General features: G+C 41.4%; 1 protein-coding gene across 5 annotated transcripts; it reads right to left on the reverse strand.

Moving 5' to 3' along the window:
• Nucleotides 1-1961: 1961 nt before the first annotated feature.
• Nucleotides 1962-27352, reverse strand: sh3tc2 (SH3 domain and tetratricopeptide repeats 2). 5 transcript variants are annotated; one of them, XM_061273682.1, is made up of 24 exons: nucleotides 27004-27352; nucleotides 26652-26732; nucleotides 20050-20138; nucleotides 19456-19554; nucleotides 18394-18522; nucleotides 17343-17470; nucleotides 16612-16717; nucleotides 16368-16511; nucleotides 14521-14716; nucleotides 13934-14007; nucleotides 13521-13716; nucleotides 13156-13292; nucleotides 12986-13036; nucleotides 10207-10511; nucleotides 9323-9517; nucleotides 7826-8686; nucleotides 7518-7738; nucleotides 7176-7342; nucleotides 6853-7030; nucleotides 6618-6768; nucleotides 5592-5714; nucleotides 5348-5498; nucleotides 5098-5294; nucleotides 1962-2904 (listed from the first exon to the last, which is right to left on the reverse strand). In XM_061273682.1, exons 3-24 carry the CDS (start codon nucleotides 20072-20074, stop codon nucleotides 2302-2304), a joined length of 4437 nt encoding a protein of 1478 aa, XP_061129666.1. In that variant the 5' UTR covers nucleotides 20075-20138; nucleotides 26652-26732; nucleotides 27004-27352; the 3' UTR covers nucleotides 1962-2301. The 5 variants fall into 5 exon arrangements, with proteins under 5 accessions (XP_061129666.1, XP_061129656.1, XP_061129648.1 ...); XM_061273672.1 differs by lacking the exon at nucleotides 20050-20138; XM_061273664.1 differs by lacking the exons at nucleotides 20050-20138; nucleotides 26652-26732; nucleotides 27004-27352 and adding an exon at nucleotides 20139-20507 and having other exon boundaries at nucleotides 17343-17467.
• Nucleotides 27353-27474: the final 122 nt, after the last annotated feature.

Raw genomic sequence — 27474 nt, forward strand, 5'->3', positions numbered from 1 at the left:
AAAAATGAAAGTGAGTCAAAAAATTCATAATGCACACTCAAGCTAAGTGTGACCATATGTTGCTTTTGTTATTTTAGCATGAGCCACTTTACAAGTAACAATGCCAGAAGTCACAAGTACATCTTATATTTTTACATGACTTTAACACCTCCATTTTACGTTGAGTTCAAATTGTATTGTATTGTGGGTTTCAGGTCCATGTTTGGATTCAATGGAACACTGCGCATAAAGAATATTTTGGAAAGTCTGGGAATACTTTAAAACAAGGAAAGAACAACACTCTGTTTGTTTTGGCTAAGGTGAATAGAGGTTTAGACTTGCTATGCCTCTGGGGAAGAAAGAAACAGCAGGGCTGTTCAGTATGCAAGTCATGTAGGCACACTCTTTAGCCTTTTAAATTTCAACACGCTAATTGTTTTCAGTGGTTTTTAGCTATTTGTAAAGTATATCTCATGCATTTTATTTTGCCGAACATTTGGCTATACTCTTCCTGGCCGATTTACTAGACATAGCCATTTTTCCCTCCACAGTTATCACATTATGCTACAATACATCCATACATGCAAGTTGGCCAAGAGGGCACTCTTGTTTGACTTCAGTGTCTTTCACACGTTGCAACTGAATGGAGCAGCTCATGTGGCCATAACCATCTTTTGACTTTGACTGCCCTCCTCTGGATACATTGGAGAATTACATCATCTCGCTGCTTTTCTTTGGGCAAGAGTCGCAGTGATTCCCGTGTCGTATGTGGGGGGAATAACGGAAAATATTTGAACTTGAACAAAGACACAAATCTAATTAATTATAAGTCTGATTATTTCACTTCCTTTTTGCAGATTCTTCAGATCCTTGAGGGCTCGCATCACAAGTGTCATGTCATGTATGACAGGAAGCCTAAGGAGGGTCAAGTGAAGGGTCAGTTCCCATGCTGCAAATGTGGGTGGAGATAAATGTTTTAAGTGTTTGCCAGAAGTGGTTAAAAATGGCCATTCATATTGATGGCCAGTCAGGGTAAACAGGGTCATATACCCTGAAAATTGTTTTTTTCAGCACTATTTTGTTCTAAGCTTTAGTCACACATTATCCTACAGTTTTTATTGATTGCTTTGACCTATTTGGAGAAGCTGGGAAGTTCTCGGTCTTTATCGTCACCATTGCATGCAAATGTTTTAACCCATTCTCAGTGGATGGACAGTTTTTTGCAAAACAGTTAACGCGGATGTCATTCAAGAGGTCCAAACTCCATTGTTTTAACTGAGGTTACAGAACATAAATCATATGCTCCGAGCCCTTAGAAACTCCCCGATCAGTATGCAATCACTAAAAGCACCTGTCTGACACTTCACAAAATTTTTCAATTAGCAATCTGTCTTCAGGCCTGTGTTGCTCTTTGCAAGCATGAATGGAGGACGTCTAAAGGAGGTAAGAGTAAGAGGCAGAGGGGTCAGAGGAAGAGGAGTTTGTATGCGAGGTGGAGTTATCGCTGGAAGGGCTCAGAAGAAGAGACAGAAGAGTATCACTTGTGGCTATCTCATACTCTTATAGTTGTAGTATATTTGCTTTTGTTACATATTTTAAATGGTTTGGCATAGGTATTGTCTTTTGCAAACAAAATGTAGCATCTGTTTTGAAAATGTCGATTTTGAGTTGCCGGCTGCGTCAAAACAATCGATTAAAACTGCAATACTCTGAAAAAATTCAAAGTTACATTGTTTTTTATAATGTTATAGTTTTATTGTGGCTGCAGTGCGATTTTCTTTCCCCATAAGGTTGGGAGGTATGCGGTTAATCGTGCGATATTTTCTTTTTATTGCAATACCACAATGTTGGAATTTGTGTCTTGTTTCCACAGCAGTACCCTTCTTTCGAAGGTTTCCGTAAACCCTTTCAGCCAAGCAGTAATGCAAAAACAGTATCCTAGGGAAACAAATACTAAAGAAATTACTTGCATGTTCTCAGTGTCAATATTGCCCAAAATAATTTATTGATGTTGTCATCTGTCGAAATGTATTCTTTCTCGTATTAACACAATCTTATAAGACATGTCGCAGAAGTATAAAAGACATAGAAAACCCCTATCATTGTGACAACATTCTGATATGCCAACTGTATCATAGAAAGGCACATCATTTAAAGCAAATTAGAACTCTCGTCTCATTCTATAAATAAGTGCCATCTTGTTAGAACATTGCATTCCTTTTACTGGCTCAGACACGTGTCTAGAAAAAGGAAAATAAGGAACATAAAGTGCCGTTAGGTTTTTTTCTTTTTTTTTCTGCGTGGAGGCCCACGTGAATCCACTCAGGATGAAAGGTTATCTCCACTGCTGCGATCTTTCTGATCAAAATGTGGAGCCATATCCAGTTCTTTCTCAGGATAGAGACTGATTTTACTGGACAAATCATCATCCCCATTTAATTGTTTGGGGGAAGTTTGTACAGTGTCTGTTGAGCTGCATGAGTCTGACATGTGCTCCCTGGCCGTGTCAAAGGACTCAGTCAAAATACTCTCATTATAAGACTGACTGGCAGTAAATGCAGGGATGTCAACCAATGAATTGTTTGTGTCAGGAGGAGGAATGTAGTCATCCACTCTTCTGATCGCAGTGCCTCTGTCGGTATCCACTTGCATCGGACAATTTCTTGGGAATGGTTCACTGTCACAGACTTCATCTGTATCCTTTCCAATTTCCTGGTTCACAGCAGAGTCCTCTGCTCCCGAAAGAATTCTCTTCAGGCTATGGGCTCTGTCTCTGTACAGCTGGCATAGCTGAGTATCAGGAATGTGGTTCCCGTGGATCTCCGCTAACTTCATATACACTACGTACAGGGCCTCTGCGTTTGCTTGATCCTCCAGGGCAGCTGCCAGAGCAAGGAGGAAATAACCCAATGCATCATAAGAATCCTGGTGATGAAGCATGACAAGAAAAAAATACATGGTTTATCCAAAATCAAGAAACAATCCAAAAGAATAGTTTGTGAAGCCTATATCTAGGAACTTCAAAACAGAGTATTTTCAGGGACATGGTAAATTTCTCAAAGTGTGCTTGTTGGAATAATTGTTTTTGCAGAAGCGCTGGTCGGCCTGAACCGGAGGCCTCATATGTTCGCTCAAGCCAACATATCTGTCTAGCTCTGGGGAGTTCTTAGACTCCCTTCCTTTTCTTACCTGTGAGAGGCCCTCACTAGTTATAAACAGAACACCTTTGTTCTTTGTTTAGTTCAAGAGAAAGAGAAGTTCTTTCGCTTTTATACCTTGTAGTTTCTATTCATGAATTGTTGTTGACCGGGACAGTTTTTAAGTTATCCCATATTTACCGTATTTTCCGCACTATTAGGCACACCTAAAAATTTCCATTTTACTAAAAAAGAAAACACAGTGCACCTTATAATGCAGAGCGCCTTATATATGGATCAATTGATGAATTTGTTGATCCATACTGGTTGTACACAGTGCTCTGGCAAAATGTTTCAGTACGTTTTAGTACGACTAGTAAATTACAAGGTCGCATCGCTTCCCAACATTACGGCAACTGTAGTCAGGGGGCGTCACCGAATAGCTGTTGTACCCGCGAGGCTATTTCATTTCAAAATAGGCTGCTCCGTTAATGTTTCGAGTAAATTTACGGATTGATATGGAAGGGAAACATAAGTAAGCAATACCAATGTGTTAGATCGAACTTTAGTCAGTTCCGATCATTTTATAGGAGATCGTTTGAGAAACGCGATTGTTTACAGAGGGCTCGTTGGTTATTGGCTAGTGGATGCATACTGCAACCCTAGTCAACCTCAGTTTGTTGCAGTATAGCTTCTATTTTATGCACCTTATAATCCGGTGCGCCTTATATATGGACAAAGTTGTTTTACAGGGACACGGCACCCAGCACGTTTGAAGATCGCAGCCTAGGACGAGACTGCCAACCAACTAAGGACTGATTCTGCATTGCTGGGGTCACATACCGGCCAAGGCCTCGCACCTCACAACATCCTTTAGTTGGCTAAATCAGCGTTGCTACAGCCACAATTTCCCCTCCCTTTAGTGTAGCAACGCCTCTTGTAACCAGGGCAACCCCAAATAAAAAGAGGAGATAGCGGAAGAGGAGTCCAGAATTGGTGGAGGACTGTAACTGTGCCTTCTACGTAATTCTCCTCGCGAGCAAAAGGAATACTGGTTGTCTTCTTCTCTTCTTTCAGTGTATAAAATAATGTCTTATGGTACTTAGACCTGACAGTGCTAATGACTGGACAAACAATAAATTAAGCTAATTGAAATAACAAATGAAATAATTGTATTAAGGTAATTGAAATAACAAATGAAATAATTGTAATTGTACAAATGTCCCTGATACTAAAGGCTGCGATGTTGACTGTGTGAAGAATTCAAAGATTTAAGTAGAACTGCGGTCCCCTATTTTGGTGGCGCGCATTCAGTTAGAGTTTCAAGTCTAATTAGAGCTGATGTTTTGGTCAAACCTATACTCACTTTTCCAAGGCTTTCCAAATGATTGGGCTATTTCTTATATAATTCACCTATTTACAGTTTTCTTTTCTAACCCATCCTACGTTATTTGCTGAAAAACTCACACATGCATGCTCAGGCCAAAGCCCTGTCGAATAGACACAGTAGTAAACCTTTAGGTGTGGTAGATTACTCGCAGATTTCCGCTATTTGAGGCAGGACTCGGTTCCTATCATTGGTGAATAGCGGGTGTATACTGAAATTTGATTACAGTCACATACAGAAAGAAAGAGCTAGACGGACAGTGTCATTTGGTCATCAGTTTTTGAGACTCTTCTGTATACTCTATCATGTACATTCTAGCCAAATCTTATGTCAGCAAAAAATCCAAACTACCCTGCAACGATTTCCCCAGTTTTAAACAATGAAGACTTTTTGCAGATTTTTCTGATTCTAGGAGTATTATATTATTGACTCGGGTTGAAAGATTTCAGGAAAATATTGATTTAAGATTTTTCTAACAGATTTCAATTTGATTCAGTTCCCCAGTGTGATCACCAAACAGAATTTTACAGAACAGTAAATGCTAGTCCCAGAATTTGCACAAGGGAAACATTTGTGCCATTGTCCACGTAGTACCTTGAGCTTGTGCAGCGTGAGATTTCCCAGTCTGCAGTAGACCTGAGTGTAGTAGCGCGCTTCCATTGGGTGCTCCATCACGGGCGGACAGAGAGACAAGGACTTGAGATAGTAGTTCTCGGCCATCTCATAATGCTGAAGGTTGTAGTAAACTGTCGCCAGTCGATGGTAGGCTGTCCTCTCATTCATATTCAGACCTGCAAAAATAAGTCGTAACTCGCCTGTACAAACTCAGTGGCCTTGCTTGTACCTGTTTTGTTAGCTACTTCAACAGTTAGTGTCGCATATTGCAGAGCCTCTTCCTGCTCCCCCTGGTCCATTAACAGCTGTGTTAGTTTACTCAACAAGCGGAACTCTGAATGCGTGTCTCTGATACTTCGGGAAAATGGTAAACTGCCATCCTGTTTAAGAAAAAAAGCCCAAAATATACCATCAATGTCAGACATCTGGGAATTTTGAAAGCAGTTTTGAAACAGATTGTGTTTTCTACTTACCCTGTAGAAAGGCACTGAAGCCATCCTGTTCCTGTGTCCTTTCAAATAGACATCCCCTGCTTCCTCGTAGATGCTCATCGAAAAATGGGGGTCGTTCATTCTCAGGGCCGTCTTCACTGCTGCCTATCAATCACAGCTTTATGTTCATACAGTACAACTGATTTCCATTATTACAATATATTGGATCAGTATATGAGCTACGCTGATCCTGACTATAACCAACAGCATTTTTAATATGTTTCATCAAAAATTGAAAAGAATCAAGATCCGCTGGATACGTCCCCTTTCACTCATCCGCTGCTGGCCCAGTTAAAATGGACAGTTGAAATTTATGGGAATGAGTTAAAATGGGCTGTTCTGCCTGCCTTTCAAGCAATTTGTGTTTGTTCTCACTCATTTTTTTATTTAAAAAAAACCCAAAAAAAAACCACCACGCTTCTATTTTGACGCAAGCAATGTAAAGCAGGAAGTATAAGGGGCTCATGTGATATAGCCTATTGCGGAAAAAAATATCTGCCAAATGTTGATGTCAAGATTTTCTATTAAAATCTAAAAAATAAAACCTTGCATTATCTCTCCAGTTTAATTGAGCTCATATGTTATAGCGAGGACAGGACATTTAAAGGCATTTAAACTTTGAATATTTGGAACAATAATTTAACACTAATATTCAGACCCACCCACTATAGCAGTTTTGGGTTCTTTTTCGACCATCTGAGCTTTAAAGCGACTGAAGTTGGCTTTTGTGATTTTGGCGTGGCTTTGCATAGTGATAGTCTGTGATATGGTCGGTGATATAAATTATTAAATGTTTCCTCATTAAAATGTTAATTCATTATCTTCAGCACTTGTCTAAATAATTCCTATTATAAGAAAAACATCCAGCCTAACAATCTTTTTTTTTTAACTGGCAAAATATGCAGGCCGACCCGATGCAACCCTATCAGATATGTACTTAAACTGTCAAAACGTCCGACCCTTGTGACCATCACGCAATCCAAACGTATTGCTAGCAGCCCTCCTCACCTGCAAGTACATGTCGGCCAGCTCATCCTCCTGGATGAGATAATAAATTCTTCCCACCTGCAACCAGGACTCAGATTCTTCTTCTCGCTTGCCTAAATCAATGGAAATCCTCAGGCTTTGCTTGGTGTAATCCAAAGATTTACGTGATGATCTGTACCACATATTTGAAAAACGTTTTGGTCTGTTACCATAAAAAGAGCAGGTCGTAGAAAGCTGAATGAGAATTAAAAGTCACCTTTCAGTATTTAGTGAGAGGTAGAGGCTGCTTAAGATTTCAAGGTACTCTCCTTCAAGTCTCTTATCCTTCAGCTCCCTGGCTACTGACACACAGTGTTCATAATAGACGATGCTTTGAGCGTAAAGCAGTAGGTCTGAATAGAGCCGACTCAGCACCTTGGCCACCACTAACTGACCTACACAGTAAATAAGGCACAATTTGAATGCAACACATTTAATTACGTTAGGAGACTGTGAAGTGTTCAATAGTTTTGTTCACTAAAGGGTGTACAATGTAAAATTGGTTTATATTGATGTTCACTGATTAGTCTTCATACTTACTGGGCAGGTTTCTGGCATGCAGTGCCATTAGAAATCCCATTTCATAAGACACCCTGACGCGGTGACTCTGCCCCCTGTCTTTGTAGCTCCTCCCCAACCAAAGGAAGGTCTGCACATGCTCCTCATCTGTGGGGCTCTCCCAGAGTTCCTCAAAAAGTCGCAGAGATCTGGAATAACAGTTAAGTCACTTGAAAATTCAAAATAGCAAGACTTGTTGCCAGAGCACATACTTTTCAGCAAGTGATCACTCAGTGATTTGATATACATACTTGGTTGATTATTGAGAAGGGGTGTATACACTTTTGCAGGAGAAAGTAGTCTAAAATTGGGAGGATATCTGACCTGACCAAGAAATGCTCTGCCAGTGTAGATGCCCCTGAATGCAGTGCCAGGCAGCCCAGGTTGGCTAGTGCCAGGGCCTGATTCCTCTGGTTTCCGCTTTCCCGGGATATTACCAAGGCCGAGTGGAGTTGCCAGCCTGCCTCTAGTACACAGCCCTGTTGTCTCAGACACAAAGCCAAGAGATTGTGGATGACACCTCTTTGAGTAGAGCTGTCCGATCCCTGCAAAGTGGTTCGACATGAAAACAGACATCAGAGTACTTTTAAAGGAAGGAGCAAACAAAACATGACTTTAGAGTGGTTTTGTACCTGAAGTGATGTAAGCAGTGGTTGTAGGACACCCTGAGCGTTCTCAGCCTGGCCTGTTAAAACCAACAGCCAGCTGAGCAACACAGAAGCTTCAAAAGCTTCCTCCTCATTGATGAAGCCTCCCGTCTCCACTGCTCGTTGAGCACAGCACACAGCCTTATCAAGAGCACCATACTGCTGGTAAACTGAGGCCAAGCCCAGACATAGGTCCCGCTGCGATTTTAAGTCCCCCTCTTTCTCAGCTATAGCCAATGCCTGCAGGAGGTAAACCACAATCTGGGCAGGAAGCAGCGAGGTTCCTTCCTTCCAGAATGGGTTCAGGCGAGCGGAGTTCCTGATAAACCTTTCAATCCTCTGGAAGGAGTCACGGAGCGAGTGGTCTTGTCTTGAGTCGAGGCTCAGGGAAGCCAACACCAGGTAAGGCATGTATTTCCGATGATAGAGCAAACTCAATAGCCAATTGAGGTCCAGAGGTGCTACAGAAAGCCCGTCGTTGGCTGAGAGAGTCGAGGAGAGGAACTGGAGGCGCTCAACAAAGGGAAGAGCATCGTCAGGTTTCCTTAGTAGCAGGAAGAGGCTGGAGATAAGGTAGCACACACGGGCCTCCAGATATGTATCCCCTGTGACCATTGATCTCCTCAGAAGCAGTTTGAGCAGTTCAATTTCATCGGAGGATGTGTAGGTGTGTTTGGGAAGACAAAGGAGCATGGCGCTGGCCTTCTCCAGGGTGAGGGGCAGCTTATCAGTCATCCGCTGCTTCAGGTAGACGGCTGTGAGATTAGTGAGGAGAGCGATCAACAGCGGTGTGTCTCTGAAACCTTCCACCTGAACACTCAGAGCTTCCTCGTAGTACACGCGAGCCTGAAGAGGGAGGACATTGTCAGAAACACTTTGTAACATTCACAATCTATTTCAGATATTGAAATGTGTATGATGAAAACTTGCTAATTAAAACAACGTTTTCATAAAACTGTAGGAAGACAAAATGTGTGTCTCTGTATACAGTAGAACATGTTTGAACTGTTTGTCTTTTTCCTTTTCTTCTTTTTCTTACCAAGCATACATACAACCAAAAAATACCAAGCATTGTTACTACTTTGGTTATGAGGAAACATCAGACTGTTTATCATAATAATAAAACAAACGTGTGCATTTTCAATTATGTTATATATTGGCCAGCACACAGCAATAATTGGTTATATTGTGTGCATTTAATTGACATTATCTATGAAAGTGTTAAAAAGTGTGTCTGCATGTCAGAAATGTTATGACGGGAAAGTTTTTTGTTTTTTTTACGAAACACTAAATGACAATAAACAACTCATCAATAGTATGTCACAAAAGGCCTGGATTGGATTTCATTAGATTTTGAACTTTGACCAAAGGTAAGTCTGACATACGTATGAGTAGGTTCTAATCGCATGAGGAACAGTATGTGATACAATCAAATCAACCAATAAAACCAAAAATGGATTATGTATTTAGAATATAAATGACCTGCGATAGCTTGAGCTTCCTGGCACAGAGTCTTCCCAGGAGGAAACATGCTCGCCTATGTGCCCAGTGCATCCCCATCCTCTTGGCACACTCCCTGATACTCTCAAGCTGACCTGAGAGCTCACTCTCGCCCTTTCCATTGAAGGTCACCCACAGGAAGGAATACTTGAGGTCATACATGGGGAGGAAGTCTTCCTAGGAGGAAAAAAAACAAACACACAGTCTCCTAACAGCTTTTAATGTACAAGTAGAAAATGATTTACTGGCACCACATCAATTACAATTCCATCTCGGAAGTATCTCAAGTCATGTGTTGGCAAATTTAACTTGTCACACATTGTAGATTAGTTCAGTAAGAGAGAAAACCATTGCCATGAACTGGAAGCAAACTAAAACATCTTTTAGAACCTGACTTGAAACAAATGAAATGTGTCAAGACACAATCTGTGAACCCTGCATGATCTGAGGCACGCAACTACAGAAGGCAGCCATCTTGGCTCACTAACTATGGCAACGACACTTTTAGTAATATAGGTAAAGTTTGGTATTTCTTTCTAATTCAAACTCTAATCAATCTTCTGTGCATTCTTCTCATAGAAAGTGGGGATTTCGTAATATTTCCACCCCTAATTTCTTTCCTTGTAGTATTTTAATAGAACTTAAACTGTCATTCATCTTCTCTAGATGACGAAAATATAATAGCCTCATAGGATCTATGTGTATGTTTCTTATTAGATCATACAAACGTGCACCATTGCGACTTCTAGTGTAGCTGCTTTACTTAGCAATCCAAGATGGCTGACCTACTGCGTATGCATGCATCAGATCGCACAGGGGTCACAGATTACATCTTGACAAAGTGACTTGACTGCAACTTTGCTAACCTGGAAGTGGTCATGGTTTAGCAGGATCAACGTTGGATCCCTAGCTTTTGATTCGTCCCCCTCCCAAATGTTTTCCTCCAAGAAGAGAGGGAGATCTTCCTGGAATTCACTGAGTTCTCTGAATGTGTCTTCTACAGTGAAGGACAGGCACCCTCCCTCCTGTGTCAGAGAATTGTGGGACTGATAGAGTGACACACCAGGTGATGAGTGCGATAGCGATGGGCGGGGGGAGGATTGGTACGGGGGCGTTCCGCCGCTTCTGTCCGACATGACACTCTGACGAGTGCTTGCAGGGACCTTGTGATCTGAGAAGGAAGATTATTGTTAGAACATAAATGAAGTGACAGCATGGTAGTTATACGGGAGTGCCACATAATCACTCCATCCACTTTCTCTACCAATTATCCTGATTACTGTTACAAAAGGGGCTGGAATGCATAGCAAGTCATGAGTACAAAAAAAGTCAATTACGCAACCCACTATATAGTCAATGCCAACCACATAACCACAGTAACTATGTGTCAAGTGTACACCAAGGCAACAAAACAGTTACAGACCTTAATTATTTTCGACTAAAGTATATACAGAAACTATAAATGAGTCACATTTATAGTTTATAGACTCATCATCTGGTGTGTCACTATCAGATTGATTGCTTCAGGTTTTGGGTGTGTTCAGCGACGGCGGAGAGACGACCCACATTCTACATTCGTTTTTCTAGTTCCCCTCGCCTTACATTTTTACTTTTTTTGGGGGGGTCTACTATTTTCATTTTTTGTAAGGTTCGACCCGTCAATCCATGCCAGTTTCGACCGCGTCATTGCTTGAAATTTAGCGGAGCTCCGTGGCTTTTTTTTGGCTTTCCCAGTCCAAAATCGCCCATGGCTCCGTCCTCTACGCCTGTGTACAGTTGGGCATTCACCTATACACTAACATAAAAAAAACACTTGTCGTTTGGTAGCCTTTTTTCACTTGGTCCTCAAGCATGCACAAATGAGATCTGCAAGTCACTAAGAACATGCAAAGTAAAAATAAAATAAAAATGCTTACATTTTAAGACTTGAGTCTTTGTACAATATGAAAATAATCCAACAATGAGTTTAGGGTTAGGGTCAACTTCTGTGTATTTGTGTTTTATTTACCGTAATTTTCGGACTACAAGTCGCACCGGAGTATAAGTCGCACCAGCCATAAAATGCCCAAAAAAGTGAAAAAAAACATATATAAGTCGCTCCGGAGTATAAGTCGCATTTTGGGGGGCAATTTATTCAACAAAAACCAACACCAAGAACAGTCATGAACAAGCAACAGCAGGCTAAACGATAGGCTATGCTAACGTGACATAAACACAAACAAGGAGCTGAGAACGGCCCTGACGTAAAATTCAGGGTTATTCAAAAAACTATTACATAAATAACACGTTAATAAAACCATCTGCGTCACTCCAATTCATTAAATCCATCAATCGTCCTTTGTCAACAATGCGTGCGCGCCGCTGAGGGCTCTTGCACTTCAAAATATTCCACAGGCCCATATAACGATATATAAATTATATATCAAATAATTATTATATAAGCAATAATGTTATCAAACCATCTGTGCACTCTAAATCATTAAATCCATCGATCAAATTCCTCGTCCTTTGTCAACATCGCCGCGCGTGCGCCCTGACGTCAGCCCTGACGTCAGCCTCGTTGTTATTTCACAGATCTACTATAAAACTATATTGTAGCGTTAACAAAGTACAAGGAAAGACGTGGGTTTGGTAAACGGCTCTTTATTTAACAAAACAAACTTCCAGGCGTGTGGCCATGTGGACTTCCAGCCACGGAAGTGGAAGAGAGCTCCATAGAATAGGACCGGGCGTGCGTAAAAGCCATGACCGAGCCCCATCCACTGTCCCCGGACAGCCCTCGACTTCTATCCACGGAGGTGAAAGACAGCTTGGTAGAGTAGGACCGGGCGTGCGTAAAAGCATTGTCCGAGCCCCATCCACCGTCCCTGGACAGCCACCCGGCCGAGCGCCGGCCCCCGACTTCAAGCCACGGAAGTGAAAGAGAGCTCCGTCGAGTCAATCTTTGTCCTTTATGTAAACAACCGCCGCGCTGCTGACGCGGTGTCGCGCTGCTGACGCGCGACCGTTTACATAAAGGACAAAGATTGAATCGACGGAGCTCTCTTTCACTTCCGTGGATTGAAGTCGGAATACGCCGACTTCCGTGGAATACGCCGCCACACGCCTGTAAGTTTGTTTTGTTAAATAAAGAGCCGTTTACCAAACCCACGTCTTTCCTTGAACTTTGTTAACTCTACAATATAGTTATATAGTAGATCTGTGGAATGACGACGAGGCAAGGCGATGCCGCGTCAGCAGCGCGGCGGTTGTTCACATAAAGGACAAAGATTGACTCGACGGAGCTGCTGCTGACGCGACGTCGCGCTGCTGTCGTCACTTGAAATTCAAATTACAGTAATCCCTTGCTACATTGCGGTTCGTTTATCACGGTTTCACCATATAATTGAATTATAAAAAAACATATAAGTCGCTCCTGAGTATAAGTGGCCCCCCACCCAAACTATGGAAAAAAAACGCGACATATAGTCCGAAAATTACGGTAAATGGAAAATTAATTGGGTGTATTATGGTACGGTATTATGGTTATGTATGGTAATGTTAAAATTCTAGTAAACACTGCAATTAATTGAAGTTAGCAAAAACATTTAGGTCATAATAATGGCTCCAAATAAATGTGTAAAACACAAACAAGTAATGGTTTACCACGTTTGGGCCGATTCCTGATGTACATGAAGTCAGTCTCATCCAGCCTGTCTGAAAAGACATAGACATTTGTTCGGTGCAAGCTTTCCTGCTCATAAAAATTGACACCAAAATACATCTACTCTGTGACAACTTTACAAGCCAACATTAGTGATGAGTTTGAGCTTTACCAAGCCTGTACATCGAGCTGATGTCAGATGAGAAGAGCCTTTCCATTAGGTTGCCATCACAAGACTCGGAGCTAAACAGGCTTGTCTGAGCGAGCGTGGTTCGCTCCTCCTCGGTCAGAAATACCAAATGGGTCTCACTAGACAAGAGAAACAAAGGCAGTATTCTCATTAGAGCTGTGGGTCGAATGTTCTCATGCTTTCCACCCTGTCTAGAGTTCAGTTATGCTACAAACATTAAGATAAGCAAGAAAAAACAGGAGGGTGTGGTTTTGAAGGATGAAGTGCTTTACAATGAAATTGACACACATAAGCATCAAACCATTACATTTCAAGCCATACTGTGCAATGGGATTAATTCTGTTTACAGGGACATGGTGTCCAGAGGCTTGACGTGGGACTTGTTGATGAAGCCGGTACGACCAGTGGAGGAGTGTTTTCCAATGAAGACGCCAAGGCCTCTAACAAGTAGTCCTTGAATCTCCACAACGTCTCCTTGATTTAGCTGGAGCTCATCTTGAACCACTGGACTGTAGTCGACCACCGCTACACACGAACCTGTCACTGCCGTGTTTAGAGAAGACAAAGAGTCAGCATGAACGATTTGGTGGACATTAGAGTTACTGTGTCAATGCCATTCTAACTCTCAAACTTTCACCTAACAATAACAACAAAGTAAAGAGACAAAAGCGCTTACATGACGTTCCATTTTACAATTAACGCTGTTGCTGCATAAATAAGCAGCCACAAAGTTAATTTCTCTGTGTACTGTGTTCTCTACCTAGTGGATGTTCAAATGCTTCCTTGTCTGTTGGTGAGCACCCTGCATAGCTCGGGTAATTCCGCAGGAACCACCTAACCAAAGGGGACAATACCATTAACAAAGACATACATGCAAAAAATCAGCAAACGTAAAGGTTAAGCAAGTATTTTACATTGCATCATAAAGTCGCTCAATAAAATTCATCCATCCATCCATCCATCCATTTTCTGAAGCACTTAGTCCCCACAGGGGTCGCGGGAGTGCTGGAGCCTATCCCAGCCGTCATCGGGCAGTAGGCGGGGGACACCCTGAACCGGTTGCCAGCCAATCGCAGGGCACACAGAAACAAACAACCATTTGCACTCGCACTCACACCTAGGGACAAATTGGAGTCTTCAATCGGCCTACCAAGCATGTTTTTGAGATGTGGGAGGAAACCGGAGTGCCCAGAGAAAACCCACGCGGGCCCGGGGAGAACATGCAAACTCCACACAGGGAGGGCCGGAGGTGGAATCGAACCCGCACCCTCCTAACTGTGAGGCGGACGTGCTACCCAATGTTCCACCGAGCCGCCCCCAATAAAATTCTAATAGAGAAAAACCCACTGGTAGAAAGGGTAGGGAAGCGGCTGAGTGGCAGTGATTGGCACTAGGCCGTGATGTCCAGTGGAGAGCAGAGTACCCTCCCACGTATCCTCCTGTCCCGTGTCCTTCACCATGAGAAGGTCATTCTTTTTGAAAGACAGCTGATCTTCATCATCCTCGTCATGTCTTGTGCACAGTGCTTTAGCAAAGAAAGATCCTGTAACAATCAATGTTCATTCATTAATGCACACTTTACACAACTCAAAGATACAAAGTGGTTTTACTCTGTCCTTTGGAAATGGATGATGGTTGTTTAACACCAACCAGATTAAGTAATCTCATTCAAATTAGGCAGCAAGGCAGTTTTACTTTGCAATGCCAACTGTATTAATTTGCAGTATAACAGGTAGTTTTATAGTTTTGCTGTAAAAGAAAGGATCTTATAATGTGCTCCATGTACGTGAAACATGGAAGCCAAGTCAGCCAAAATGGGACTGTTAAGCATTGCAAAGTACCGTAATCCCTCGTTTATCGCGGATAATTGGTTCCAAAAACCACCCGCGATGAATGAAACCCGCGAAGTAGGGTCACCCGCTCATCTGTAAATTTTTTTGTGTGTCAATAAATGTATATGAAACCATTTAAGTGCATATTTTATTATTAGTACATTAAATAATTGTTTCAAACATGTAAATAATACATTCATAGTATAAATAACATACAGAACATTTTGTATAAATAAAATTTATACAAAATATGAAAATATAAATATTATACGTATTTGCATGTAACATGTTAACAAGAAATACTGGGCAGGCTAACAAGTTAGCGGAAAGATGCTTATTCGCGATCGTTCTAACACGTGAAAACCGACCTCTAAAGCACAAGTGTTAAACTCAAGGCCCAGGGGCCAGATACGGCCCGCCACGTCATTTTATGTGGCCGGCGAAGACAAATTGTGCATCAAATTCGTGTGTCATTCATTACTAGAATTGCAAAATGTCTTCACTTTTAATAATTGTCAGTTTGTTTTGTAGTTTTTACCGTGTATAAAATGAGGTGCTCATACATTTATTTAGTCATAATGGCCCTACGAAAGAAGCTATGACTACAATGCGGCCCGCGAAGAAAATGAGTTTGACACCCCTGCTCTAAAGGAATGTAAACCAACATTTGGAGCAATACTCCATTGTTCTAAAGGTTAGACATATGTGATCGTTCATTTCTCTTGTTAGGAGACCCACTGACATCGTCAATGACTGCTGTACCACTGTAACATGTATGTACACGAACGTGAAACATGAAGTGGTATCGGCTGAAAACGGCCTTCAAAATAAAGCACTCTACCTTAAATCAAAGCACGACTGAATAACATATGGAGAATTCTTAACACATACTGTATATATGTTTTTAGAACAGCTTTTATTATTATAATATTTTTTTATAACAAGGTACAAGTGTACATACTGTAAATATGTTTTTTTTATTTTTTTTTATTAAATTTTTCTATAACAAGGTAGAACACTGTAAATATGTTTTTAGAACTCTTATTATTATTATAACATTTTTTTTTATATAAAAAGGTACAAGTGTACGCACTGCAATTGTGTGGGCACTCCCTGCCTTCTGCTGGCGTGGGGGCAACTTTCATGCCATAATTGGCCAAATTAGAAGTTACATTTTTATTTTTTTTTAATTTGGAAAAAAAAATCCACGATGTAGTGAAACCGCAATAAACAAACCGCGATGTAGCGAGGGATTACTGTATTTATTCTGATGAAAATACCGTTTGGACGTCATAAGGCTTTACTATAGAAGCTATATATTCCGTGCATGCCTGCGTTCGTTGCATTGCGTATGTTTCATACCTTCCTGGAGTAAAAGCTCTAGGTAGAGGGTGGCCAGATGATCCTCATCTACTTTGACACTAATCTCCAAGTCGCTGAGCAATTTTGGCTCCAGCCAGAAGGACTGATCACACAAGAAGTTCTCCAAGCACCGTGCCACGTAACCTGCCATGCAGTAGGTACAAAGACTGTAATTAATACCAATAACAGCCACAATGAACATCAATATTGCTAAAAGTAATGACAATAAACAAATAAAACCTACCTAAAGCTAGATAAGTCGAAAACTTCCAGAGTTCCTCTGCAGTTTTAAATGTGAGGACAAAACTGTCCTTCTCTGCATGGACAGACACCAGACGTGCAGACAGGTCCTGGAAGAACAAAGACCCATCCTCATAAACTGAACAGAAGATGCGACAAATGCATTACACAGTGAATTGTGAAATACTACACAGTCCAACCCAGCGGCGCCTGGAAAGCGGACTTTAAACCATAACCTGGCTCCACCCTACCTCTCTGACCTCCTCCAGCCACACGTCCCATCCCGTTCCCTCAGGTCGAGTGATGCCGGCCTCCTGGAGGTCCCCAAGACCAGGCGCCGAACCTGGGGCGACAGGGCCTTCTCCGTGGCTGCCCCCTCTCTCTGGAACGCTCTCCCCAGGCACATCAGAGATGCCCCCTCCCTCCCTACCTTCAAAACCACCCTAAAAACCCACCTCTTCACATTAGCCTTTCCTAACTGACCCTGTCCTTGGTATTTCTTTGTTCTTCTTATTTCCCCCCCCCCCCCCCCACACACACACATGTAAAGCGACTTTGGGTACCTAGAAAAGCGCTATATAAATCCCAGTTATTATTATTATTATTATTAAACCAATTATGATGATGATGATGATTGTGAAATACTACACATACGACGGCTCATTGGGTTATTTAAAAGGCCAAGATTAACAGCCATGTTTCTGCATCTATTCATGTGTATCGTTTTGCACTCACCTTAAATAACTGGATGACATCTTTGCTGTTACTCTCAACTACACGGAGGCGGGTGCGCAGGGCCTCCTGGAGAGTCCGGTCAGGGCGCTCACTGGAGCGTCGGCGTCCAGTGAAAAGAAGCGTAACTTCTAGACAGGATACATGAAGTCAAATGAGATTTGCGAAAGAGCACTGAAGCCAAAAAGCTTATAGTTTCATAAAGCATACTAAAATTAAAAAGGGAATGGTTTTACTGTCTGCAAGCAAGAGGAAAACTTTCGGAAGTTCATTAAAGATTTTCTATGGCAGCTCATATTACAGTGAGGTGCTTTGTGAGAACTACCATAGTCCCTAGAGGAATAACAAAGCTATCAAATTGCTGACTGGACTCTCCGTGTGGCCATTTGAATCCATTTAAAAAGCAGAAACCATAGGGTGTGATGGACCTAAGATGCTGAGTAGGTACGTAAACGTGTCCTGTCGGTATGCATGAATTCCTTAATTAGTTGGAACATTATCGTACAGGTCTGTCAATCCACTATGGTGCAAAGCACGGGGTATGAAAGTGCAAATATTAAGAGCCATATAGTTTTATTTAGTTAATATAACTTTTCCTGACATGACCTGGCAGGGGATCAGGGTAAGCCTTCTTTGTTGTTCATGTTTGTGTAGTACAGTCCACATTTTCCCTCTCAATGAATGACTCTGGGGCACGTTTTATAGGCTGTCTGTGTATCCATTGGTATGAAGACAAGTCCTGGTCAACACTCGCAGACCCAACCAAAATACAAAGTGAAGGACAGCATTTCTCCGTCCGGGTGTGCTTGTCACGCGGTAGGCACCCACATTGTGTGTCTGCAGCTTCACATGGTAGACTGACTGCTTAAATTTGCTGTGAAAGTCGAAATGGGTCTTACTCCCATGTTACTCGTCTGAGAAACCTGCTCGTGTCTGATCATGTAAAGGGCATTCACACTTCAGAAACCACACATAGGCAGCCAGCGGGTTGGTCGCGGCACGGGAGCCACCTGTCGAGTACTTTGGTTTATAAAGTGCAGTATCAGGAACCTACCTGAGGAGCATTTTTCGCCCACTGTCACCCGACTTCCTTTAAGAAGGGTCTCTTTTCTCTTCCAGTAGTTGTCTGGCTCTGCGTCTACGTCTGACTCCACCAGGTGGCCGTCCTCATCTTCACCTACACCTGATGGTAGACGTAAGAATGGATCACAGTTTAACATGCGCTTTTACAGTCAAGAGCAAGGTGACGCAGCCAGCCGTTTCAGGGCACTCTGAATGATATTTTCAAATCTACAGAATGTTGTGTTCTGTGACAATACAAGCACGAGTGTAAGAGTACACTTGCTTCTTTCCATAGAGAAAAAAGTTTGTCTCAAGGTTTTTACATTCTTTAGTCATCAGCGGTAGAGCATGAGAGTACAACCAAAAACACGGAGCAAAAAAAGCAAAAACAATCTTATGTGAAAAGAAATAGGTAAATCGGATAGATATTAACAAGAGCAAGAGAAATATTTTTTCTTCTCACAATTGCAACACCTTCTGTTCAACCTGTCAGAATTCCACAGTGATAGCATTTCTTTCCCTCTGCGTTAATAAAACAAGCATATTTTTCTCTTCTTCTCAAAAGCTGTTATCAACGTGACACCATCTGCAGTGATCTGTAAGTCATTAAGTGGTTTACACAAATGAGTTTCAGAGAGAAGCTGGGTGGGACTGAGACCCTCTTCCACAACTTTAAAAACATTCTTGACAAACACGCCGGTGGCAAGAAACTAGTTTACGACAACATTATTCTAGTATTGTTCCAATAATTTTGACTGTGTACATTCATATTTATGAACCAAGTGCAGTCTCTGTCTTCTACATTGCATTTAAGATAATGAGTGAGCATTGAGTAGTTTTATTCTTTTCTATCTCTTAGTCAGAGAGATGGCTATTAGCTGACCCTAATGAGGTCAACGAGGCTTTCAATGATTTGTTCCAAAGAGCAGGAAGAATGTGCACCACAACTTTCACAGTGTTCACACGTTTTTTTTAAATCATTTGTTTGGTGCTCGGAATATTGAAATACAAGTTTGATCAAGGCAGATGCAATTTGCTGGACCACATACCCTACCTTCAGTCATGATGTAATTTCCAGAAAAGTGTTCGTGGGTCCCCCCGAGATTATATGGTGGTTCCCTCCACAAGGCATCCAGCTCAGCAGGAGAGATGTCTGTGAATAAGTATGTCACATATAAGTGCTTTTCATATACTATACTGTTACTTCTAAACACGAGGGGATGGGACAAGTGATACAAAATGTTAGTCGGCGGCTTGGGGTAGGTTTACGGGGATACTACAGCATTGAGAGCCCACTTAGGGTGACGTCAGAGAATCCCCCGGACGTGCGCACTCAACTCTGCACCCGACTTCTGGGGATGCGCTCTTTTTCGGACATACAATAAATAAATTACTGTTACAACAGCGGCTTCCTTCTTTATCAACATGCTGTGTCAGTGTTAAGGTATCCTGTAAAGCTTTCACACAGAGACAATCGAGAACACAACTTGGCCACACAATACAACACGACATGACGTTGGAGAGGACAAGAGCCCATTCACTTCCATCCTACGACACAAAACACAACACTGACAGAACCACTCGGGTCGCACTTGCGGGCTCACATGCTTCTACGACACAAACAACACACAATGCCCTTCAATGTTACCTTCTTGGCTTATTGTGTTACCCATGTTGCACAGAGAACTACACTCCACTACAAGTCATGACACCCGGGCGAAGTGGGCTGGGACCGACCTGTGAAGGAGGAGAGGCAAAATTTGATGAGGGGTCCACAGCAGGAGGAGTGGAGCAGTGGTCTGCAGCAACAAGACGCCATCTGGCCCAAGAGGCGGCAGCTCCCAGGGATCAATGCCATCCCATCGGTTCCCTCCTGCCTCTGGAGCAACAATTCACTCTCTTCCTCTCTGCCGGACAGGCCCGCTTCCCCTTCCTATTTCTGCACTCCCATTCTTATCCTGCCTAGTCTTTCACTCTCTCCCCTCCTCAGTCCTCAGTGTTGAGTGTTCCTTCTCTTATTCTGTCTCATTCTGTTTCTAGTCTGGCTCCGCTCCGCAGTCCCATCGTCTGTCTGTGTCCATCCACCTCCACCCAGCTGCCTCTCTCTCCCCTGCGCAGCCAGCGTGAGTGCACAAAGCACTCTCTCCAATTCATGAGCGTGTGTGTATGTGTGTGCGGGGGACCTTACAGAGATTTCCCCCTATCGTGTGTGTGTGTGTGTGTGTGTGTGTGTGTGTGTGTGTGCGTGTGTGTGCGTGCGTGTGTGAGTGTACTGTTAAAATATGCTCAGAATGTGTGTCACAATAGACAATGTTGTCTGTCTTTTGTGTGAATTGCAGAGATAATTGCTGATCTACCCAGTACAGCAATGCTATGGATTGGCAGGCGGCAAGGTCACAGAAAAGGCGGGGGAGAGCAGCCTGGGTGGTACAGATAAAGGATCAGTTTATCCACATCCTAAATTTCTTTGTCCTCTGATGAGTAAGAAAGGTATGACAACACACAAAGGCAGAATCATCCTGCACCAACATTGAAGAAGGTTCATCACTGTTTGTGGCTAAGGGAGGCATACAAATAGAGCTGCTGATTGTCAGCAGAACAGATTTTATGCTGATCTTTACCAAATAAATAATTAGCCCAAATTTTGTCCTACCTGATTCAAGTAAATTGTCCCAGCAACACTGAACAATATTTCATGACGTAAAGTCTCTGTTCATGTTTAACATATGACAGAAACAACCAACGTTCCGCAACAGAGGGCAATGTAGGAAGCAATAAAACACAAACGTTCCGCAACAGTACAACGAAGAAGTTCCTTATTGGGTCACTGGAGCATTTACTGTATTGTGTATAAATGTGTCAGATAATTCACGGCAAAGAGTATACTCCTGAGCTATGTTTGACATGAAAATATAGAGACGGTTATTCAATAGATTAAAGTAAACTTTGGGAACATTATGGACATTCGACAACTTTTTAAAGATGTTCTTCAGTCCAGAGTGTGCCCCACCTCTCCGCTCCACAACCCCATGCCCTAAAGCAGTGCTTCTCAAATAGTGGGGCGCGCCCCCCAAGCTATACCTGGGGGGGCGCGTGTGACCCTGGGGAACAGGCTTTTTTTTTTTTTTGTAGTACTAGAATAAAGTGTAATTGCGCATCTACTACAGTAGGCGGCAGTGGCGCTCTCATTGTTACTTCTGTCACGTTTGCGACAGTGCAACATTTTACGACTTACAAGACAACAGGTTTGCCTTGGTTAGCAGTGTTGAGTCAACAGAAAGCTCCGACTGCGTCCCGCCTCCGTTATTCAACATAACAACCACCAACATGAAAAAGTTTTTAACAGGTATGAAAAGAAAAGCGGAGAGAAACAAAGATAATGAAACAAAAGAAAGTCAGCCGAAAGCTAAGACGAGGAAATACGACGAAGCGTATTTAGCGCTTGGCTTCACTGTGAGTACAGTTGGAGAATATTATTTATTGATTTGATTTAATTTTGCAATGGTGCAATTAGTTGGTCAAACATGTTTACAGTTTAAACAAGGATTTATTTATTTTTAATTTCAGGCATTGATGCACTTAAAATCTTTTCTGTTGCAGACTTAAAACACGATTTGATAAAGTTATTCTTTGTAAGTTTGACCAAATGTCTTTCTTTTTTTCTTTAATGTTAATAAGGATAAAATGTTATGCAGAGATGGATAGTCACGGTGGGGGGCACGAATAGTTTTCTTCTTGCTAGGGGGGGGCGTAACAGAAAATAATTGAGAAGCACTGCCCTAAAGAGTATAAACAGTTCTGAAACTAGATGGACATAGCATATTTAGACAGTTTTGATTAATTTAATAAAAAAATAATAATTAAATAAAAAAATATTTGAGAAAGTTTTTTTTAAACTGGCTTTCTACATATATATATATATATTTTTTTTTTTTTTAATTTATATATATATATACATATATACATATATATTAGGGGTGTAACGATTCATCGATACACATCGATTAATCGATATAATGCTCTACGATTTATTGGCATCGATACTAAACGTAAACATCGATTTATATCGCCGTGTTTGACCTCGGACATTAGACGCGACTTTATTTTAAAATCCAGTTCATTGTTGCTTGCTTCCTTTTTCCGGGAGCAGTGCGCGCGGCGTTGTTGTGTTGTGAGCAGAGCACGCACGTGAAAGGGGAGTCGACAACTAGTACGCGGCTCCTGGGCTGGTGCTATGGCTAGTGTCCAAAAAGACGAGGAAATTTGCTCCCCTTTAGGCTTCAAGTCATTCGTTTGGAAGCACTTTGGATTCCAAAGAAAAGATGGCTCAACGGACAAGACACGTGCAGTTTTTAAATCCTGCCATGCGTTGATCAAATATTCAGGGACCACAAATCTCTATATTTATATTTAAAGAAAAAACATGACATCAAAGTTCAGTGTTAAAATAAGCACTTTGTATACTACAATACTCTTGTAATTTCCTAAATAAAGAGTTTGCAGTACCTTGTTGATTTTGCATATGAATTTTTATAAATCAGGTTATTGTTCTATATTTTTTATTTAAAAAAAGAAAATATCGATCGTAGAGCACTATATCGTGATATATCGTGAATGAATCGCAGCAGGCTTTAAGATATCGGCAAATATCGTATCGTAGTCCTTTGTATCGATATGATATCGTATCGTGACAAAACCCGCGATTTACACCCCTAATATATATATATATATATATATAGAAATATATATATATGTATGTATATATATATATACATACATATATATATATATATATACATACATATATATATATACATATATATACATATATATATACATATATATACATATATATACACATATATATACACATATATATACACATATATATACACATATATATACACATATATATACATATACATATACATATATATATATATATATATATATATATATATATATATATATATATACATATATATATATATATATATATGCGCAGAACCCTCAAGCTCCCAGGCCTCTGGTAGAGGACCCGAGCTTGGAGTGGGAGACCACCCGCGGAGGGTGAGAGGGGAATTTTTATATATATATATATATATATATATATATTTCTATATGGAACCGCAGAGTTCAAACCACTTTTGGCAAAACCCTCTGGCTTCCTGCCACATTACAAATGTATTCATGTTAGGTTTCGTGAGTACCTTGCCCACAGGCATAAGTTTGAGTGTTAAAGGGAAGTCAACCCCAATTTTCTTTTGTAATATGTTCTGTGGAACACAGACATAAGACAATGATTAATGTTCTGTCTGTGGAATATAAATTTGACAGGTAAAATTCACCTGTTTTTATCCATCTCAGGGACGGCCATTTTGCCACTTGCTGTCGACTGAAAATGACGTCACCGTTGCTCAAAGTGGCAAAATGGCCGCCTCCTGCCATGAAATTTGCTGCTTAATTTATATTCCACAAACGCTATACACCTAAAGCTCAAGTTTAAACAGACTTTGGGGTCCAGAGTTTGAGAATCGCGTTAACCATGAAAGCGCTTTGAATAGAAAGTCTTGAGGAAAGCATGTTTTTAGGGAACTGAAAGGGTACTTTGTTACATTAATTTAAATCAGGCATATTTTTGAGCAGCCAAAGGAGTCTGTTTGCCGCCCGTTACCGTGAATTCTCCCCACTCATAAAAGTCTGTTGACATTTTCTTAAAAGAGAAGCAATACGCAGATGACAATATCAGGCGGATTGAGTATGTTATTTTGATGCTATGTGAATTGGATGGAAGAGCGAATAAAGCAGCCACTTATTCTACTACTGTGTCCGGCCATGTGCTTTAACAGTGTGGATAAGATACTTCCGCAAACTTTCCCCTTTACCAATCAAAAACAATCCTAGCTATCCGTAACACTGTCATAAAGCAGTCATAAAAATCAAACAGCCCAACTTATTATCAAATGCCTTTAATCGGCCACGGAAATTCATCAAATCACTAGCGCTAAGGTTTACATGCTAGTCCTTTAGCTTCGTATGGTCCTTATAGCATCCATTTAAAAAAAATTGGGGTCCATGACCAAACCGCGTTCGACAGAAAGTTGTGTGCAATCGAAGCGCGTAAAATCAAGTTTCAGGTGTATTAATAAGAATGCTGTGTTAGACTAGTGGGGGCACATATAACATATAATTAAATACATTTTTGGGGTTGACTTCCCATTCAATGGTTGTTTGTCTAATCTTCTGCCCAGCAACTAACTGGTGAACAGTCTCAGGTGAATCTCACTTCTTGTCCCAAATGGTTCCAGTTACCACAACCCTAAGGAGAACAAGTGGTATAGAAATTGGATGGATGGCTTAACACCAGCTAATATATCTTCTTCTCAGGTTAGACCAGTGCTTCTCAAATAGTGGGGCGCGCCCCCCTTGGGGGGCGCGGTGCTATTCCTGGGGGGGCGCGTGTGACCCTGGGGAACAGGCTTTTTTTTTGGCAGTACTAGAATAAAGTGTAATTGCGCGTTTACTACAGCAGGGGGCAGTGGCGCTCTCATTGTTACTTCTGTCACGTTTGTGACAGTGCAACATTTTACGACTTACAAGACAAGTTAGGATAGTCACGGTGGGGAGGGGGGGCGCGAATAGTTTTCTTCTTGCTAGGGGGGGGCGTAACAGAAAATAATTGAGAAGCACTGGGTTAGACAGTTGTCTTTGTTTTAAGACTCATGATCTTGTTTCCTTCATATTAGATGAACTAAGATCATCTCTGTGAGTCCCCACTAATGGCCTGTGTCGCATGACTTAAGTCACACTCAAATGAAATTGTTGGTTCTCTTCCGTTAAAGAAAGAGAAACTCAACAGTGGTCACTGAAAAAACTTGAAAATTAATTTCCAAAATTCACTTTTACAAGCCACAAAGTCACTTCAGCTCTATCCTGACAGATGATAAAGTAGCAATTAGTAAAAAAGAAAACAACACAGTGTGGCAATAAAATAAAAAGGAGCCAGATTTATCTTCTCGCGCGGCTTTAGTAAATCTGAATATGTGCAGGGTCCATCAAAATCCGCCCAGGTCACTTCCAATAGTGTTTTGACAATAATGTTTGGTCATAGACTCCAGTTATTTCAGTGCCTGTTGGGTTTTTCAGAGAGAGTCAGCTTTATTGTCAATTCCTTCATGCCAAGACACACAAAGAAATCGAAATTACGTTTCCCCTATCCCACGGTGACGAGACACAGTACACGATAAACATACAAGTAAACAACGCAAAATAAAAACAAGAAGGCACAAACAATGAACAATAAGACTGATGAATAAATAATAAATAAACAAATAACACAGTAAACAAGAGGAGCAAAACGGAGCAAGAGCGCACAGCAGACAGTCAGAACAAAGCTCAAAAGTACAGGACGCCCTGTTTTTCCCTTTTGTAATGGAAGAGTTTTGTGCAAATGTGTGTAAAGCTAACACTCGCTTGTCAATCTTGTAAGATCAGCGTAATCCAGTATTTACAGAGTATTTTCTAACCACTATTTATGCTTCATGAGAAAATGTCTTACGCTCTTACTTTGCCTCATTTTTGCACTGATTGTCAGTGTCTGATGTGCAAGCGACTGAATTTGAATGTGGAAGCTCTAACAGTTTTGAGCTGCTTCTGACATTGGATGTTAAATTGCTTGTTCTCAGAGCGCAACTGAGTCGGGTCTAATCTAATAAAATTCTGCTCCAGTCTGACAGGGTCACATGCTCTGTCATTGCTACAAACCAAAAGCTGTCCAGGAGACAACAGCTGTCTAGATTATAAAAAAACGGACCACGAAACACACACTTTCAATAGCAAAGTGACTTGAAGTTGTGATGTAGAAGTCACAATATCCACAGAGAACAGCTGTGGACTGAGTTGCACTTTCCTGACAGCTGGGACATCAAACCCATTCCTCTCACAAATGGCAGCTCACCCTGTACTGTGTATGTCAGTAAAGTCTCATGTCACTGAAAACAAGATAAGTCACAGATACAACTTTCGCAAAGCATTCACATGTGAACAACTTATCTTTTCCTTCACACATTGAAGCCAGAAGTGCAATTGCGGCACTCTGCAAGCAACATTCAATCAAATAGAAAACATAGGCTCTATCTAGTCACGTGAATGAATGGTCCTCGTAAGTTTGGACGTTTTTATTTTTAACTGGATTTTTAGTAATATATAGTTTGGTCATTTGAGAAAAAGGGTATATAATTTTAGACTTACTTAGTTCACTTGCATGCCTGTGGGTCCAGGACAGAGTTCCCTGCACGGAGAGTCCCACACTGTTGCGGAGTGGCATTCGCACTACAAACAAACAATCGGAGTTGAATTGTTGCTTTCTATTGCTTTCAAGTTGTACAGTATGTTGTTATATTTTAATACACGTTTATTGCATACAGACACAAGAAGAACACAAGACTATAGTTGTGTAAGCGCACACGAAAGTCATACACTGTATGACAATTACATTTGTGAGTTTAAGGTTAGTACAAGGTTCAGCTTTGATAAGTGGGATATTTTTAGGATACCGATCAGTGCTTGAATATTTAGAGTGGGAGTAGTCACACACGTTTACCTCTTTTCTGTTCTACTCTTCAAGGCATTCCTCTTGCGCTGACACAACATGTGTGTATCGCTGTCTGTGTGCGTTTCGCCATGCATTTCCCGGTGACCGCTGTTTTAAGTTGTCTCAAAACCCACAGGACACAAAGATCTCTGAGAAAGTCCAAACGTCAGTGTCTGCTTGTTTTTGCCTTTAAACGCCACAGAGGCTGTCCCGTACAGCATGTCACTTGACAATTAACTCCGCCCCCTCATGTCTCTCTCACTTCCCTACATCCATTTACCATAAAGTCTTCCTCTCCACGGACGTAACCTGTCACTCAAGCGGTTGCTCATTTGACTGAGGTTCTTTTTTAATCTTTTTAAACCCATTAGTGACTCGCTACAAGAATAAAGTGCTACGTTTATTTCCTCATTCTAAAACACCAGTCATACCAGTTTGAGGTGAAGCGCATGACAGATTAAAAACAAAATCGCATCCAGG

Source organism: Syngnathus typhle, linkage group LG1 (assembly GCF_033458585.1).
Source record: "Syngnathus typhle isolate RoL2023-S1 ecotype Sweden linkage group LG1, RoL_Styp_1.0, whole genome shotgun sequence".
In the NCBI taxonomy this organism is placed as follows: domain Eukaryota; kingdom Metazoa; phylum Chordata; class Actinopteri; order Syngnathiformes; family Syngnathidae; genus Syngnathus; species Syngnathus typhle.

Coding starts and splice junctions, on each gene's coding strand:
- sh3tc2 (XM_061273653.1), bottom strand. CDS start 20,259: ATGGCATTGATCCCTGGGAGCTGCCGCCTCTTGGGCCAGATGGCGTCT. Junction 19,555..20,138: donor TTGCCTCTCCTCCTTCACAG/GTCGGTCCCAGC, acceptor ACTTATTCACAG/ACATCTCTCCTGCTGAGCTG. Junction 5,295..5,347: donor TGAAGTAGCTAACAAAACAG/GTACAAGCAAGG, acceptor TTATTTTTGCAG/GTCTGAATATGAATGAGAGG.